Raw genomic sequence first — 17069 nt, 5'->3', positions numbered from 1 at the left:
GACATATATACATACATACATATATATATATATATATACATGCATTTTTTTTCATAGCCCTAAGCATTATATTTTGATAAGCGAGCGTATTTCATCTAAGGAATCCCAGAAAACTAAACATTACTCTCTCTTTTTTTGCTATACTTATTAGCTGTGGGTATTTTATTAGTGTCGCCAATTAAGCGCGGAACGAACAAATGTTTTTTGTTTACAAAATGCAAATGATAAAAGCAAATAAGCAGCATAAAACACACACACACACACAACACAGAAAGTTAAACACGAAAAAAAAAAAACTGAATAAAAATTTATTGAGAAACAAGAAGAAGAAGAAGAAGAAGAAGAAGAGATGAGAAGCGGTGCGGAGCGGAGTGGAGGATGGCGAATTGGGAGTTGGACATCAAAAGGCAAAAGACAAATACACTGCTGCAAGGGGTGTGGGTGAAAAACATTTTTAATTTGCCCAGGTCGGAAGGACCAACTGTCAGCTAGCTGCAAAAAGCCAAAAATCAAACAAACAAAAGTGAAATGAAAATGTTCCACCACTGGCACCACCACTTGCACCACCACCGCCACCGCCAGTCATGTGTGTTAATTTATGGCAAGTCGCCTCGGAGTTGTCGGAGTTGCTACACTGCAAGAAATCGTCTGCGATTTGGGCTAGTTTTAGTCTTTCAGCGGGGGAGTTACTTTGGCAAGAGGTTGGTATATTTCGGTGAATTACCTGCTGGTGAAAAATTCACCAACAAAAATAAAAGTTGGGAAATTTTAAGAAATTGCTATCGATAATATCGATACGTTTAAATGTATTAGTTTTGATATTGATTTTTTGTAATTTCGATTTATAATTCCTGAAATTTCTCGATTTCAGGAATGATAATTTTATTTGGTAAAGTACCCTGAGTAAGTACGGCATCATTTTTTCTACTACGTGTCGGCTCGTTGTGTCCTTTTGTTTTTGCTCAGTGCAATTGACCAGAGTTGTGAAGTTGACAGTGCAAACAAACGGCTCGCTAAGCTTGACTAAAAATGCTTAATGAGAGTGCGTAAGGGTGGCTCAAGCGCCCACCAATCCACCCGCTGGCCTCTGACCCCTGACCCCTCTGACCCCTTTCCTGCCATCTCCTCCACCTCCGCCTTTCACCATTTTCAGGACCCTTTTTCGCTGCCCCGTGAGGCAAGTGTTGGCCGCAAGAAATTCTGCGGCTGTGGGCAACAAAGTCGCGCACGACGCCCATTAAACTAAATTAGTTGCCCTTTGTCACCGAACGACCCTCGCTGTCACACGTGGCTCGCTGGGGGCGGTGGGTTTTGGTGGGCTTGTGGGTAGTTCAGTGGGTAGTGAGTGGGTGGCAGTACAGCTCGAACATTCGTGCACTTAGCCAGAAGGAAGTTGCAATTGCGGTTGGCTGTGTTAATTAGCGTTTGGTTTTTTTTTTTTTTTCATTGACAAAACCAAGAGGAAACTCTCGAAAACTGAAACTAACGTGAGTCGTCAAATGTCAAGAGACTGGCGAAAGTAAAGTCAGGCCAAGTGACATTAGCTAGAGTTCTTTAGTGCACCCTTTCTGTGCAATAGCCACTTTAAATATCTGTTTTTAGAAACAAAATAAAGTGAGTACGTAAGGAAAGTAAAAAATTAAGCAACTTAAAATGATAAATATTATGATTAATATATATTTCAGACTAGAGTATGTCTAAAACCATACTCTACTTGATTAGTGGTATCGTCTAATCCGAAATTGTTGACAATTGCCAAAGTTCTGTGTCACCTCCTTCAAAGAACTCCAATTCCCATTGTCCATGAAGTCGTGCGGAGTTTTGCCGGCGCGTTAATCATTCTGCGATCCAACATCCTTTCGGGTTTTCGGTTCCCTCGGCTCCTTTTTGGATGCCGTTTTTTGTCCAAAGGAAAACCAAGGAGTAGGAGGGACAGGACAGGGGAAGGCACAAAAAACGGACACGAGGCGCCCGAAGAGTTACGATTTCATTAACATGAGATATGGCAAGTGCCAAAGCGCTGGTCGCTCCGAAGTCGTGGGGTTTTTTCGGGGGTGTGGATGGAGCGGGTTGTGGGTTATGGGTTACGGGCTATGGAGATTCGGGACTTGGGGCTCGGGTTTTTTTTTGGGGTCGTTCCGGGGGTCGTGTTGGGCTGTTTTATGGCTCAAGTGTTGGCTTGTCGTCGCCGTTTGTGCCGCACTGCGTTGTTAATTGCTACAAGGAGAGTGGTTCAAGGAGCGACAAGGACAGGTGGTTGAAAGCACTCGAAGAATTTATGGGTTTTCTTGTGCTAAACTTTATTTAACTTTATTTTTTTTTTCTATATTCATTTAAATTTTATATTTAAATGTTTATATTTATTTATTAAAAAATGTTTGGTAGCTTCCAACTTATGCTATATTTTTTAATAAATAATTGAATTTATTGATAAGACAGCTTTTATCCTCCTTCCTCCTTTTTCTCTATAATGTTGCTTATTATGAAATATTAAGAAATTATTATCACGATTTTCTTGAAGTGCATAAAAAGAGCGGCAGCTCAGGGCCGCTTCATATGATTAGCAAATGTTTTGTTTTTCACTATGCACTAAAACCAAAGGAAATGGGAAACGCACCAGCTAGCAGCTGGTGGTTGGGTGGTTCAGTCGGTGTGGTGTGTTTTCCGCCCGTCGACCCTAACCCCAAAATGGCTAGCAAGTTTTGTGTGTGTGCGCCTTTGTGCGGTGGTGTCGGTGGTTGGAGGTTGCTTAATGTCGGGTGGCCACTGTAATTGCTACTCTATGTGTTGAGTGTATGCTGTGTCTGCCGGTGTGGGTGTTTTTGTGTCACTGTGTGTGTGTGTGTGGCCAGTATGGGTGAGTTGAATTTCTTGAATTAATAAAATGTCTTCATTATTTAAATTGCACGCACGACCACAGAGGCGGAAAACCCTGTCCCAAAACCACCCCCTGCACCACTCAAACATATGTGTGTGTGTCTTTGTGTATGTCGCTTGACATGCATATATCTCCCTGTGCGACTGTATGTGCGTGTGTATGTGAACGACTGAGTTAATTAGCAGCTGGGGAATTGTGAAATATATTAATATTGTACATTTCGGTGGGTCCAAATATCAAATAGCCACCCAGAAGGTTCCGTCGATAAACCACAACAAGCCGTGTCGCACATTCCATTTCCCACTTCGATGGTCCTTTTGTGGTCAATCGAAATGGGTTGGGGGTTATCGCGGTGGTATCGCCAAGTAGAGCATAGATTTCTGATTGGAACTACCGATCAAAAGTGTATACACACGCCAGATAAGAATATAATCAATCAAACAAATTGTATATATAAGAGAACACTTCATTAAAGTGCTTTTATGGAATTCTGGTTGACATACTTTTAGGCATTTTTTGTGGATCGAACATAAGACACTGAATGTAGATTATATCGTGTTGGTGAAATGTACTATATTTCTAAAGAAGAGGAACAGTCACTCTTTATATTTACTTTCAAGGATAATATATTATTTTTAATAACATTTTTTTTTGGTATAACAATCAATTCATTTATTAAACGTCAATCAGCCAACTTAATGCCTATAATACGTTGAGAACAATAATGAACAAATAACATAAATACATAGCAGGAATGTTAATAGTAATGCTAAATACAAATACTATTAATACTAATGCTAGATTACTGCTTTAGAACTCGAGAAATTTGGCGTCCTCTTGTCTAGAGATCGGTTGGGTGCCTTCGCTTTAGACGTCTTCTGATAGTTGCGTTAGCCAGCGAAGAAGCTAAGTGGTTGGTGTGAGCTGTGAGACGATCGTTGTACCGACTCGAGTGCCTGTTTATCTGTTCCCTAATAGAGGGAATGTAGAGGTCATCTTCTAGAGCTTTGTTTCTGACGTACCAAGGCGCATTTGCAATCAAGCGCAACGCCCGGTTTTGAACCCTTTGTACTTTCATGACGTTAGAGTCCGAAGCCAAGCCCCCATAGTTGGATGCAGTACATCATCGAGGGCACCACAATTGATTTATACAGCAGCACTTTGTTAGCTACGCTAAGCTTGCTCGTTGGCTTAAGTAACCAGAAGAGTTTCCTAAGCTTGGAACGACAAGTAGCTGCTATTTATAATATATTTTTTATATATTATTTTTATTGACTTGAGTGTCAAGTACCTGAAACGTTAGCCTGGATCGATAAATGCCTATAATCACCTAAAAAATCACATATAGATGGCGTAGTTTTAACTGAGGGAGAACAGCAACAGGTCAAAGTTCTGATTGGAAAAAATGTTTATAGATTGAATTAGAATTTAGATTGTTCGTTACGTTATTTATTAATAATTTGTTATTATTATTATGAAATTTTAAACACTTAGAAGTAAACGCAGTTCAAACACAGCTGTCAGTAAAACTACTTGTAAATATGTCTAAATTTATTTAGGAAAAAAAAAAAAAAATTTCTGGCTGCACAAGTAAATGCAATGTTCTGGCCCACACCTGTATAGTTGGACAATATATAAAGATAAATTTAATTTATCCTTATTATTTAAGACCCCCGGTAACCTCGATAGCTGCTCCGTTGACATAGGAAGACTGGGGTGAGGCCAAAAAGGCGATAACCTCAGCGATCTCCTCTGGCTGACCCATTCTTCCTAGGGGACAGCGCTGCACCACCTGTTGTTTCACTGAATCTGGCACTACGGCCACCATGGGCGTGTCTATGTAGCCTGGTAGGATGCAATTGACTCGAATGCCAAACTTTCCAAACTCCTTGGAGGCAACTTCGGTGAAGGAAATGACACCGGCCTTGGTGGCCGCATAGTTGGCCTGACCTACATTATTCATTCTGGCCACGATGCTCGAGAGGTTCACAATGCTCCCGTTCTCCAGTTTCTGTTCAATCATGGCCTTGGCAAAGGCCTGCGTCACCAGGAAGGTTCCCTTCAGATTCACTCCATACACGTCATCGTAGTCCTTTTCGGGCATCTTTAACAGATACCCATCTCGGGTGATCCCTGCTGAATTCACCACAATAGTGGGGGCTTGCTTGAACTTCTTGAGAGCCTCAACTACCGAGGATTGGACACTTTGGGCGGAGGACACATCTACCTCCAGAGCAGCCGAACGATCCTGACCTAATTCCTGAACGGTTTCCTGGGCAGCCTGAATATTACGATCCGCAGCGATCACTTTGGCACCATCCCTGGCCAAAAGACGGCAAGTGGCACGTCCGATTCCCGAGCCGGCACCTAAAGTAAATATAAACACTGTTCATCCAAGTTTTCTTTGGAAATGGTGCCACACCCACCTGTTACCAGGGCCACTTTTCCTGCCAGTACTCCTGTTGACATTCCGGCTGCAGTTGTGGTCAACAAATAGCTCAATAAAACACAGTTTTCACTTTTTTCCCTTGAACGTCGTATGACAACTATATACTCATAAAATGTTATCGCTGGCCAACAGCTGTTCGAAAGCTATTTTTAAGCTAATCAAAAATTAAACAAAAGTGGTGAAAAGCTTCACCCCACGATCGTGAACGAAGCTTTTTGCTTGATACCACAACAAGATCTATCAGAAAAAAACTTTTGACAAGTCCGAAGATAATATAAATGTTTGTCAACATTTAAATTTAAAACATATTTTTAGGCTTGTCAAAAAAATTCACTTCTTAAGACTTTTAATGAGAAAAAATTGAAAGAAACATTATGAAAATTATTTTTTTTTAATGATTTAAAAATCTTTTTTCAAAAAATATAAATTTTTTCTTTCAATATCTTGCAGTTCCCAAAACAGAGCCAAGGTATTAATTTTTTGTCAAGTTACGTGTATTTTCTCTCATTTATATCACTCTAGTGGTATAAGGTAGTACTCCTCCAATTGGGGTATAACCTCACCTCTCCTCGGCCCACTATATCCAGCACTTCTGGCCAATCCAAATTGCCTGAGTAGCTTCTTTAGGTATTTTTTGGGTATCTTCACCAGCTGTCGCCGGATAATGCGCTGCACTCTGTTCCATGGCCGACTTCCACCACGATGATCGTCCTCAGGATCCTGTAGATCCTGCAGATTCGGTTTAGTGTCCTCTTCATCCTCCTCCGTCAGATCATCATCAGCTTCATCTTTCGCGGATTGCAAATTGGCAAGCTGCTGGACTAGCTGTTGTAGCTGCTTTTCACTCAGTTGGCTGAGATCTATGGGATCGTTTTGGGCTCGCAATTGGAGGCTCGACCTACAGCTTTTGCCAAAGATCCCCGGTATCGAAAGGGCTAAGATCGTAGCCACGATCAGTACAATCATTGATCGCTGTCCAGCCATGTTTGTCTTCAGCCTCGGGCTAAACTGCCGCTTAAATACCCCAAAAATGTGCCCCATCATTCGTCACGATCTGATCTCGGTACAGAAATCTGGGTCAAGTGCGTACTTTTCACTGGTTCTATGCCCATAAAGGAGATTCCAGGCAAGAAGCAACAATTGTTTTTTGGCCTTCTATTTTTTGGCTTCTGGAGATCAATGATCGCTGAACTTTTTCCTAGGTACTTGATCGGTGTAAGCCCAGATCTTGGGGGTGTTGTTCTCAAATGTGGGTTAAAAATATACATAAACTATTTGGGTTCTCTTAATTATGAGGCTTAATCGAATTCTTTAAATGAAATTCCTTTTAATTACAAACATAAATTATATTTTATAAAAGTGTTGTTCATCAAAAAGCCAAAAGGCTTGTTATTACTACCCGTTACAAAAATATAGTTAAATATATTTTTGTTTTATGACTATTTTTTATAAGAAGTTTCTCTAAAAAGTCAAAGGACTGCCATTAATTTTGAATTCGTCTTTCAAAATTAAAACTACCTCAAAAGGTTTTCTATTTTTATGAGTTATCGAATCTCTTATATATGTCTTGGCCAAATAGTTGAATAGTTACCGTTTTCCAAACTTCTAAACACCTCTGAAAAAGGATAAATAAACATGTTGAGTACTTTTGAAAGGGCTTTATTTATGTTAAATCCTGTCACAGGAAGTGTGGCAGTTGCAAGTTAGGCTACAATAAATTAGAAAAAAAAATGCTCTTGCCGGAGGACGGGGATTTGGGGATCAATGAGATCCTCATTCCGATTCCCATTCCGATTTCGGTTTCGTGTTCAAATTCTGAATCTCTAGACGGCGGTAATGCGATTGCGACGGTTCTTATTGCGGTTGCGACGGTTCTTCTTGTTGCCATTACGCCTTCGGTTGTTCTTGTTGATCTTCTTGGCGGGCACACGTTTGCGTACCACACGGCGCTTGGAGCCGGGACGACTGCCAGTATTGAGCATCACCTTCTGGCCGTTCTTGAAGTAGCGACGGTACCTAGGAGGAATGCGAACACTGATCACCTGGCCGCGACGGGCACCCTTGCGTCTCAGGCTAATGTGGTTGTTGCTCTGAGTGGCCTTGCCACCTTCTCCGGTTGCACCGCCGGTGCCCTGAACCTCGTGTCCGGTGGTCACCACTTCGTATTCCTGGGCACCAGCAGCTAAAGCGGCCTGCAGAGCCTGTTCGTCCATCAGTTCAGCGGGATAGGCCTGAGCGGGCATTTGACCTTGGGCCAGCTCTTGATCCTGCTCCTGCTCTTGGTCCTTCTCCTGCTCCTGATCCTCAGCTTCATCGTCGCTACCATAACGGGCACCCTTGACAATCGTTTGACGGCCAGTCGAGGTCGATGTGGGCGATGAGGGAGTCGTGGGCGAGGTGGTGATTGTGCCAGTGGCCGAGGGAATAGTGCCAGTCGAGGTTACCGTCACCGTGGGTGAGGTGGGAGATGTGCCAGTGGACGTTCCAGTACCAGCGCCGGTAATAATGATCGGGATCACCGGCTGGTTGTTGCTGCTGAATAGGTTCTTGAAGGTGAGGAACTTCTTCAGGAATAACCGACCGCTGGAGGGATCCTTGGAGGCAGATCCTGCAGTGGAACCAGCCGCACTGGCCACTCCCACCTTGGCATCCTGCTCCACTTGACGCGACTTCTGGGCAATCTTCTTCTCGGGAGCCGCCTGTGCAACTAGAAGGCAGCAGGCCAACAGGATCACTGGGGCGTACAACTTCATCTTTAAATTGTTAGGTTTTTTTCGATTTTGGTTTTACTGGAAACTACTCTAGGTGAGGAGAGAACTTTTCGGGTGGACCAAAATCGTTTAGATTTCTGTTGCTTGCCGATGGCTGGACAATCAGGCTCTGATACTTTATCGGTCCAAGACGAGGGCTTTTATAGTCCCGCAAATAACGCTGTGGAATGCAAATGATCGTAAGTGCCAAACGGTAAAACTATGTACACAATTGAAATTCAATTGATCTGTGTGTGGTGGCTCAAATCGGCAAATCGCTGCCAGCTATATATTGTATACTCTCTATATTCTCCGTCGTCATCATCGTCAACCGGTGGGTTCTGCCGGTCATCCTATGGGTTTTTCGACCAAGCGGAACGCCTTTGGGTTTTCAGCTATGGGGTACTGATCTCTTCTGGTCTTCTGATTTTCTGATTTCTGCAACGCCTTGGGCTTTCGCTAGTGGAGTGGGCTGAAAAAAAGTGAAAATCTATTGAAATTAATTTCTAATTGATGCCAACGGGTTGAAGGTGGCCCACAGCCTGCGAATGTGTCCCACAAATGTGCCACAACATGTGCTTAAATATTTTAAATATTTTTTATATGTGTAATTTGTAGAAAAATAAAAACATTTTTTTATGTTTCATTTTGTTCTCTTCTCTTTTTAGGTGACTGAAATATTAAAAGTGAACTGAAATTAGATAATAAATATGGATAAAATAATCAAAGCTGGCTCAGCATGTGCTGCAATCTTTTTAATGTTTGTTTAAAGGTATTTTCTTTCAATTTTCCATAAAATAATGTTTAATATTCTCTTATTTATTATTATTTTTTAGGTGAAAGGTCAAATAAGTGATAAATAATATGTCAATCCAGATTAGAAGTTAAAAAATATATGACAAGGTAAGTGATAATGATCATGTATATTGTGAAAATTGTTTATCTTTCTCATATTTTTTACAAATCTTTATCTTTTTATTTTATTTACACATTTCAATGGTAAAAAAATTAAACCATTATATTAATTGAAAAGTAAATCGTCATAACATTGGCTAACTTATTTCCAGAATTATCATTATTCAAAGAATATTCCAAGTACAGATATCCTTTTTTTTATTTACAAGGTCCTTTTACAAATTATTGGAGAACTACAAAATTCGTTTGATTTGTCTTGATTAGATAGTTCTTACTAGAGTTTTCAGCAAAAATAATTGCATACATGGTTTGGGAAACTATCTTCCTAGTGTGTGGCAGTGTAGTAAAGTGATTGACCGATTGACTATTGATGGATGTATGTTTCTTGAAAAATCAGACGAATAGGATATCTATAAGATATTATAGATATAAACCATGTGATTCCATTGGTAGATTCGATTTGTTTGATAAATTTACTAGGTCGCATTAACACGAATATGATATAATGAGTACTCTGAATGGATATAATGCATATTATGAGTACTGATTACTCAATATGAATATGGGTTATAAGTAAACCGAATATAATGATTAAATTCGTTGTCCCGATTAAGATTGCTATGCATACTAATATAAGGAGTATCATAGATGAATGTATCGGATATGAGTAAACTGATTTATATGATTAATATAATTGATATGATGGATAATAGCTTTGTGTAAACCCCAGGAGAGTGATAATTCATGAGTTTTTGTTTTTAGAAATTCACTTTATTGAAACCGATTGTCGTACATGTCGTAGGTCAGAGGTTATTGATGATCGCTGATCATTTAGTTGCGGCGGCGGCGGTTGGCACGACGACGCTGACGCAGACGGCTGAGGCGGTTGTTGCGGCGTTGGCGACGACGGGCGTTGCGGTGGCGACGGTTCTGTGAACGGCGCCTCTGCTGGTTGCGGCGGGACAGGTTTTTGCGCTTCTGTTGCTGGCGACGGCGGTTGCGGCGACGACTGTTGTTTGCACGGCGGCGGCTCTGAACGGTGCGACGACGAGCATTGGCCAGCTGTTTGCGCAGCTGATCGTTGAGGTCCTTCTGGCGACGCAGCTCGATCTCGCGCATTAGTTCGCTGTTGGACAGGTTGTTGTTGTTGCTTGAACTGGAAGAGGAGCTACCACGACGACGAAGTGAAGTAGATGAAGATGAGTCCTTGGGAGCCACTAGCTGGAAGCCGTCATCCTCGTCATCATCCTCCACATCGTCCTCATGCTCCTCGTCCTTTAGGTATTTCTCCTCCTCGATCTCCTCGTCATCAACATCGTTGTCCTCCGAATTATTATGGTTTAAGAAACGACTAGTAGAAGTTCCAGTGGCAGAGCCCGATGTGGTGGGTGTGGTGGTGCTGGTCGAAGTTCCGGTTGAGGTGGTGGGTCCAGTGGGTGAAGTAGTCACCGTGGAGGTTGTGGGCACGGTGGTGGTGGTGGTGTCCGCAGCAGGCGGGCAGGATGGCTGCTTCAGGGCCAACAGCTGCTGTAAGTTGCGTGCCTCGATCTGTACGGGCTGTTTGAACAGGCGGTACTTGTTCTGCTGAGCAGTCTCCTGGGCGGTCTCATCGTTGGAGCGGGCAACTGTTGATTAGACCGAAGATTATTATTTAGAATCTATTATTTTAATGCATATATATTTTTTTGTTTAATTAGGTAAATGACAAGGAGCAGGATTTTTTTTGTTTTTTTTTTTTTTGATTAAACAACTAAACTCACCGGCCGCCTGGGCAATAATTGCTGTGCCCAGCACCAGCAGAGCTCCGTAGAAGAACTTCATATTGGGTATTTTCCTGGATATTTCCTTGGGTACACTAGGATCGAGAACCTTGAAATTGTACTGGGATGGGCTGGACTGTGCCTGGGGAAAGGTCGCTGGTGGACTGTGATATTGCCAGCGGCCAACCGGGGTTATATACCCAACGCTCCAGTTACAGATCTAACAACAACAACCCAGCCCAAAATCGGCAACCATAATTCTCATTATCATTTCTTTTTTCGCAAATTTGCAAATTCGCCTAAGTTCTTGCATAAATTTAGATGACCGCTCGGCGATCGTTGAACTAGTTTGACCCATGCGACATTTTTTAGCTAAAGTTCGGTATAGTATTTCTCATCAATTGGAATGGCGTTTGATAAACACAGATTCCAAACAAAATAGAAAATATTATGGTGCGTTATCAATAGAATGTAACAATTTTGGTTGACAACAAAGCTTCTTTGGTATTAGAAGTTCTAGTAGTTTATCATCAGGTTCTATCAAATTTTAACAAATGATGAGACCTAATAATGGTTCTTAAATCGAATGCATTTGTTTTGTCCAATGAAGTAAATTTCTAGTTCCACTTATTGATTTTGTAGACTAACTAAAGATCGTATAAGGATGGAAGTCACTTAGGCTTTATGGTTTGTGCTTATTGAAAATAAATACTATCTACTTCTTCCCTAGAAAACCATATCTGAAACGAAGTTATACGTATTTGAGTTAGAAGCTTTGATAGGAAGCTTCTATGGGACATAATGAGTAATGAAGAGGTTTCTGTAACTTATATAGTTAAATAATGCACTTATGTTAGGCTTCCCCATTAAAAGGGATAGATTTCAGTTTTTTAAGTTTGGGCTTATGTTTTCATCGATCCTCCCAATTATTTTAAATTACTTCGAACTATTGGTTTTTCAATAAATCAGAGAACGTGTCCCATTTAATAATACTGAGTAGCAAATTTCCCCCTGTATAAATTAGGTTGTTTTGTAATGACATATCGGTTTCTTTATTAATTTTCGACGACGATTTTAACATAGTTAGCATCTGATTTAAGTGCTATATGTACCGTTGCCTTCGATGATTTTCTGCCATTATAATGGTAACTTGTATATGCCTCTCCTAAAGAAGTCCTTGTCCCTACTGGCAAAAAACTCGGCGATTCGATTTTCACAATCCTTCCTTAAACTCAATTTGTGTCCATCGAAAACATTTTGCATGGCCAAAAACAGATGGTAATCGCTTGGGGCAATTTCCGAACTATAAGGTGGATGCATTAACACTTCCCAACCAAGCTAATATAAATATTTGATATGTTGTCTGATAAAAAGATATTGTTGCATGCGGTAACTATGGAATTACTGAAGACCCTGTAATATTTCCCATTTAAAAGTCCTAAAAAACTCTTATTGCATTGCAATTCATGTTTGATTATTTTAAATGGCCTGCCAGGGACTCCCCTGCTTTACTAAAGGAAGCTATTTTTTTTTTTATATACTCTAATGAGATCGGCGGTAATGACTCCTATTCCGACTTTCGCTGCGTTGTTTGAATAAATTTTATTTTTATACGAATGAATGGTATGACTATGTCTAACTGTGACTAAGACTGAGGTATTCCTTTAGATAACCTTAAAGAGATAAAACTTGATCATGACTTCCCAACATTTGGTCTTGGGCATAGGCTATACCATGATGATCCTAATACTAGTTAAATGCTGTAACTTGTGGTGACCCCAAATTAATAAGTGCCATAAATGTATTATATCATTGCAATTTATTGGTGGTCAGTGTAGATCGGTATCCAAAGATTTCCACGCCTTAGGCGGAGATACGGATGACACGGTTGCGGTTGGGGGTGCTCTGACGGAAGCGGCTGATCAGGCGCATGTTGGTGCGGCGGTTGCGGCGCTGGCGGCGCTTCTGGTTCTGCTGCTTGCGGCGGCGCTGCTGCTGACGACGCTTCTGCTGCTGGCGACGCTTCTGCTGCTGCTGCTGGCGACGACGACGCTGCTGCTGCTGGCGGCGACGGTACTTCTGCTGCAGTCGCTGGCGCTGGCGGCGGGCGTTCACCTGACGGCGGCGGTTGGCCTGGGAGCGGGCCACCTGTTGGTGCTCCTCCTCGTCGTCCTCATCCTCCAGCTGGAAGCGATGGTGCTGGTTAACCTGTTCCTCTTCATCATCATCCTCCTGCTCATCGATGGGCTCCAATTGGCGGCCAGTGGAGGTGCTAGTTGGTGAGCTGGTGGGTGTGGTGGTGCTGGTCGAAGTTCCGGTTGAGGTGGTGGGTCCAGTGGGTGAAGAAGTCACCGTGGAGGTTGTGGGCACGGTGGTGGTGGTTGGCGCTGCTGTGGTGCTGCTGCTGCTGCTGCCCTTCAAAGAGTTCAAGAGGTCGGTCAGTTGGGTGGCGCTCAAGCGTCCTTGGGCGGCGGGCTCATCACGCTGGCGTCCGAAGACCTGGAAGTTTTGAGGCTTGGCTAAGGGTAAAAATCAAAATGGATATTAAAGCTTATAGTTGTGGCTAGGAAACCTATATGTTCACCCACCGTTGGCAAAAGCCACCAGGCACACAACCAATAATAAACCCTTCATCAGATGCATTTCGAGGTGTTTGTTCTTTAGCTTGTCTGGGCTCTTAGTATCTCTTGGATGACTGGGCTGCTGTGACTGACTTCTTGGGTCTACGCCCGGCTTATTTATATGTAACCATGGCCCTTACATGGCCCTAACCATCAAGAGGTTACAACAAATGGACCTGTAAAAGAGAGGAACATACAGCAGAAATCAGAAAACCAAAAAAAAAAAAAAAAAACATGTAACAGGAGAGCAAGGGAGATGGAGAATTTAGTTAGTTAGTTTTTTAGGCCTACGAAGAAAGGGCGAAGAAAAAGCCAGCTTTTTGGCGTTGTAAGCGCTTTGCATAATGCCATAAATAATCGCGATCTGACCCGTAACCCCAGCCATCCGATCGATCGCCGCTAATCATCATTTGCATATAGCTCGCGAATCAGAGACATTAACATATTCATATTCAGTTCTGATCTCAGATTCTTAGTTCGAAACTCTTCAACCAAAGGGCGAAAGTGGAGGTGTCAATGAACCACTATAGCAGTGACCCCCACTAAGAATTCTGCGAAGAAAGACATTTGAATTCAGAGAAAGACTTTTAATTCGCACGTTTTTAACGGAAGAAATTACCAGCATTATGAAAATTTAAAAGATCTCACATTTAGATTTTCAGTTTTTATATTAAAAAAAAGTTAAATTCTTAGATAAAGGGAGTGATCTTTAAAAAAGAGTGAAATATAAAAATGTTTAGTGCTTTTCAACTATGTCTTTGAAACTGACTTTTTAAAAATTTACAGATTAATGATCTTCAATAGATATCTGTCCTACCTTATTTTAAGGGCCCCTTTATTTAAGGGTTCAATGATATATCTTCTCAAGTTTCGAATTTGCTAAGGTTCTTTTTTATCCATCTCGAAATGTTTAATTGCAAGTACTTAAAGATTTTCGAATATTATCCTCATTATTTTGAGAATAATAATTTAAGCATGCATTATTGCACTCAATTTCTTCGCATCTGATGCGAAGAATAATCCGTATTTTTTCTTAAATCTCCTCCTAAAAAGTATCTCTTGGTATCTTCCAAAATGAATCTTCTAAAAAAATTACATTTCCCAAAATGATGGCACATAATAATGAAAAAAAAAAAAGTTTTTGTTTTGCATACAAGTTCAGTTTATTTCATGGGTTCTCGGATCGACTGGGTATCTTTCAAAGGTCTGTATCGAGATCATCAGATCGGGATCAGTTCCTTAGACGCGACGTCCACCGCGACGACGACGGCGCAGGATGCGCATCAGGCGACGACGCTGCTGCTGGCGGTGTCTGCGCTGGCGCTGCTGCTGCTGACGACGGCGGCGGCTCACGTTGTTCTTTCTCTGCCTCTGACGTTGGGCCTTAGAGCGGTTGCGGTTGCGGCGCTGGCGCTGCGAGACGCGTCGGCGGCTCTGCTGGCGTTGGCGGCGCAAGCGTTGCTGGTTGCGCTTGTCGGCGGCCCTCTGGCGGCGCAGGAGTGCCCTGATTCGCTGGTTATGCTCCCGCTGAAGGCGCTGGATCCGGCGGCGGTTGCGTTGCTCCGTTTGGAATTGACGCCACTGGAGTTCCGAGGGTCGGACAAGGGAACCAGATTCGGAGGATTGTTGTACCGAATTGCTACCACCGGCAGATGATGGTGCAGCGACATAGTAGTTCTCCTCACCCTCCTCGTCGTTATCGTCGTCATCCTCCAAGCTGCCAGCATCATCATCGTCCCCCTCCTCAAATGACCTGGCCATTTCTTCATCGTCCTCGTCAGCATCCTCGTGACTAGGGTCGAAACCACGACCAGTGCTGGAACTGGAAGTGGGGGTGGATGTGCTGGTCGAGGTTCCGGTGGAGGTGGTGGGTGATGTGGGCGAGGTTGTATCGGTGGAGGTTGTGGGGGTGAGGCTGGTCGTTGTGGGTGCTACCGTGGTCGTCGTAGTGCTGCCCTTTAGCGAGGTCAGTTTGTTGGCAATCGACGAAGTGAAGCGGGCTTCAATGGGAGCATCCGCGGACCGAGGACCACCCACGCGGAATACATTGCGCCGTTCGGCTAGAAATCATAAAAATATAAAAAAATATTTTTAATATTGCGGTTTTTACGCATTTTATAAAACATGTTGCCAATAATACTAAGGTATTTTAGGGATGTTTTGATGACTTTTGCCTTTTTCAAAGTGTATTTGTATTTTTACTGAAGAAATCAGTGAGTTCTTTGATGATATTGAACTCAAAAGCTTTTCTGTAGTTTGACCTTTTAGAAGGGCTTTCTTTCTGGATATTACAACAAGATATTAGAGAACTTACCCAAGGTAGTGGTTGGGGCTAAAAGGGCGCAAAGGGCCACAGCCAGACTCAGTTGAAGTAGGCAATGCATTTTGCGGATGGCTTTTCCTTGTCGGGATTATGGTTTCCTTGACTTTGGATCGAAGGTTTTTAGTTAACTTGTTGTCTCTGAGTTTGTACTCACAACTGACTGACAACTGATGGTCTGACCCGGGATTTTATACCCACTTGAGACTCCATCCAGCTGATCGATTGCTGTCATCCGCCCCTCAACCCCATCATCTGCTAGCTTCCACTTTTCTTAGCCAGCTCTATTAGCCAAAGTTCGCCCGGGGTCAAAGTGAACCGGGTCGCGGATCAGAGGCGTACGAATTTTATGCTAATTTCCCATCTCTTTCGCCAAAAACATATTCTTCTATCCATTGGCGAGCAAGCGATGATTGATTGACGTCAAGTCGACGAGTTTGACCCTAAGAATTTGGCCCAAACAGAAGTTTTTGACTGTCAGTTCTCGGTTTTCTTCGGCTCAGTTGGGCTCGGCATTTCCTTCACATAAAGTCAAGTAATGAACTAAAGGTACAAGTTCATGTTTTTGTGAAGAAATGCAATTACCCTCAACAAGGGAAATACCAAATGAAAATGTGTATTTGTTTTTATGATCTTAAGATTGTTCTACCAAAAAAAGAAAACAAATCAATGAGAAAACATTTGAAAATTTAATTTTTCGAAATTTATATAGCTTTAATATAAACCTTAAAAATATAAAAACTTTTTAGATAACTTTTGTGAACATATTTTATTTGACATTGAAATTGTGTTATTACTATTCAGGTGATTAAGTAAGATATGAAGATGTCGGGATTTAATCATGTTGTATCAATCAGCCTAATAATGTTGATTGCTTCTTCGATATGCAGCTGTTTTAAGTCATTCTTAACAAACACAATTTCTTATAGTAAACTCCGTAAAAGTTAATCTAGATTATATAATTTCATATTGAAATACCATATAGAATGACTTTTGAACACATCTCTATTGTTATCAATCAATATTAAAAGTTTATTCGTTTAAATATATATATTATATATCCCAATATCAATTCTAAACACAAGTTTATTAGTTTATATCATATCTTACTCTATATTATTTTTATCACCCATAAATATATTATATATAAATATATAATATATCATTACGGTATCACAATCTGTTGATCTTGTCAAGTTTCTGATTATATCAAATCAGTCAGGTAGTTTAGCTTAATAATTATTATTCTAGAAAGGGATATACTCATTTGAGTATCTCATTAGTATGAAGTCTTGCTTTCAACTCTTATAGAGTTAGGGGATTAATTAATATTATTATAATATAAAAGTGGATCGTATCATATTTGAGGTTTTCAA

General features: G+C 41.6%; 6 protein-coding genes across 6 annotated transcripts; all 6 read right to left on the bottom strand.

Annotated features, from left to right (window-relative positions):
• Positions 1-4305: 4305 nt before the first annotated feature.
• Positions 4306-5450, bottom strand: LOC108118158 (estradiol 17-beta-dehydrogenase 8). Its single transcript, XM_017230717.2, has 2 exons — positions 5305-5450; positions 4306-5245 (listed from the first exon to the last, which is right to left on the bottom strand). The coding sequence occupies exons 1-2, from the start codon at positions 5345-5347 to the stop codon at positions 4539-4541; spliced, it is 750 nt and encodes a 249-aa protein (XP_017086206.1). The 5' UTR covers positions 5348-5450; the 3' UTR covers positions 4306-4538.
• A 287-nt stretch (positions 5451-5737) lies between these two features.
• Positions 5738-6545, bottom strand: LOC108118159. The gene has a single exon (XM_017230718.1). It carries the CDS (start codon positions 6369-6371, stop codon positions 5841-5843), a length of 531 nt encoding a protein of 176 aa, XP_017086207.1. The 5' UTR covers positions 6372-6545; the 3' UTR covers positions 5738-5840.
• A 425-nt stretch (positions 6546-6970) lies between these two features.
• On the bottom strand, positions 6971-8197 carry LOC108118157 (serum response factor homolog A). Its single transcript, XM_017230716.2, has one exon. It carries the CDS (start codon positions 8078-8080, stop codon positions 7151-7153), a length of 930 nt encoding a protein of 309 aa, XP_017086205.1. The 5' UTR covers positions 8081-8197; the 3' UTR covers positions 6971-7150.
• Positions 8198-9741: 1544 nt separating this feature from the next.
• Positions 9742-11475, bottom strand: LOC108118143 (PH domain-containing protein DDB_G0287875). The gene is made up of 2 exons (XM_017230702.2): positions 10753-11475; positions 9742-10617 (listed from the first exon to the last, which is right to left on the bottom strand). Exons 1-2 carry the CDS (start codon positions 10811-10813, stop codon positions 9824-9826), a joined length of 855 nt encoding a protein of 284 aa, XP_017086191.1. The 5' UTR covers positions 10814-11475; the 3' UTR covers positions 9742-9823.
• A 1079-nt stretch (positions 11476-12554) lies between these two features.
• On the bottom strand, positions 12555-13477 carry LOC108118149 (uncharacterized protein DDB_G0290301). The gene is made up of 2 exons (XM_017230706.2): positions 13341-13477; positions 12555-13271 (listed from the first exon to the last, which is right to left on the bottom strand). Exons 1-2 carry the CDS (start codon positions 13393-13395, stop codon positions 12616-12618), a joined length of 711 nt encoding a protein of 236 aa, XP_017086195.1. The 5' UTR covers positions 13396-13477; the 3' UTR covers positions 12555-12615.
• Positions 13478-14556: 1079 nt separating this feature from the next.
• On the bottom strand, positions 14557-15938 carry LOC108118150 (mitogen-activated protein kinase kinase kinase kinase 4). The gene is made up of 2 exons (XM_017230707.1): positions 15688-15938; positions 14557-15433 (listed from the first exon to the last, which is right to left on the bottom strand). The coding sequence occupies exons 1-2, from the start codon at positions 15755-15757 to the stop codon at positions 14613-14615; spliced, it is 891 nt and encodes a 296-aa protein (XP_017086196.1). The 5' UTR covers positions 15758-15938; the 3' UTR covers positions 14557-14612.
• Positions 15939-17069: the final 1131 nt, after the last annotated feature.

The sequence above is a fragment of the Drosophila eugracilis genome, unplaced genomic scaffold, assembly GCF_018153835.1.
Source record: "Drosophila eugracilis isolate 14026-0451.02 unplaced genomic scaffold, ASM1815383v1 contig_2161, whole genome shotgun sequence".
Lineage (NCBI taxonomy): Eukaryota > Metazoa > Arthropoda > Insecta > Diptera > Drosophilidae > Drosophila > Drosophila eugracilis.
Note: the sequence above shows the minus strand (reverse complement) of the source record. Positions and strands in the feature narration are given on the sequence as shown.

Coding starts and splice junctions, on each gene's coding strand:
- LOC108118158 (XM_017230717.2), bottom strand. CDS start 5,347: ATGTCAACAGGAGTACTGGCAGGAAAAGTGGCCCTGGTAACAG. Junction 5,246..5,304: donor AAAAGTGGCCCTGGTAACAG/GTGGGTGTGGCA, acceptor TATTTACTTTAG/GTGCCGGCTCGGGAATCGGA.
- LOC108118159 (XM_017230718.1), bottom strand. CDS start 6,371: ATGATGGGGCACATTTTTGGGGTATTTAAGCGGCAGTTTAGCCCGAGG.
- LOC108118157 (XM_017230716.2), bottom strand. CDS start 8,080: ATGAAGTTGTACGCCCCAGTGATCCTGTTGGCCTGCTGCCTTCTAGTT.
- LOC108118143 (XM_017230702.2), bottom strand. CDS start 10,813: ATGAAGTTCTTCTACGGAGCTCTGCTGGTGCTGGGCACAGCAATTATT. Junction 10,618..10,752: donor AATTATTGCCCAGGCGGCCG/GTGAGTTTAGTT, acceptor TCTAATCAACAG/TTGCCCGCTCCAACGATGAG.
- LOC108118149 (XM_017230706.2), bottom strand. CDS start 13,395: ATGCATCTGATGAAGGGTTTATTATTGGTTGTGTGCCTGGTGGCTTTT. Junction 13,272..13,340: donor CCTGGTGGCTTTTGCCAACG/GTGGGTGAACAT, acceptor TTTTACCCTTAG/CCAAGCCTCAAAACTTCCAG.
- LOC108118150 (XM_017230707.1), bottom strand. CDS start 15,757: ATGCATTGCCTACTTCAACTGAGTCTGGCTGTGGCCCTTTGCGCCCTT. Junction 15,434..15,687: donor AGCCCCAACCACTACCTTGG/GTAAGTTCTCTA, acceptor TATGATTTCTAG/CCGAACGGCGCAATGTATTC.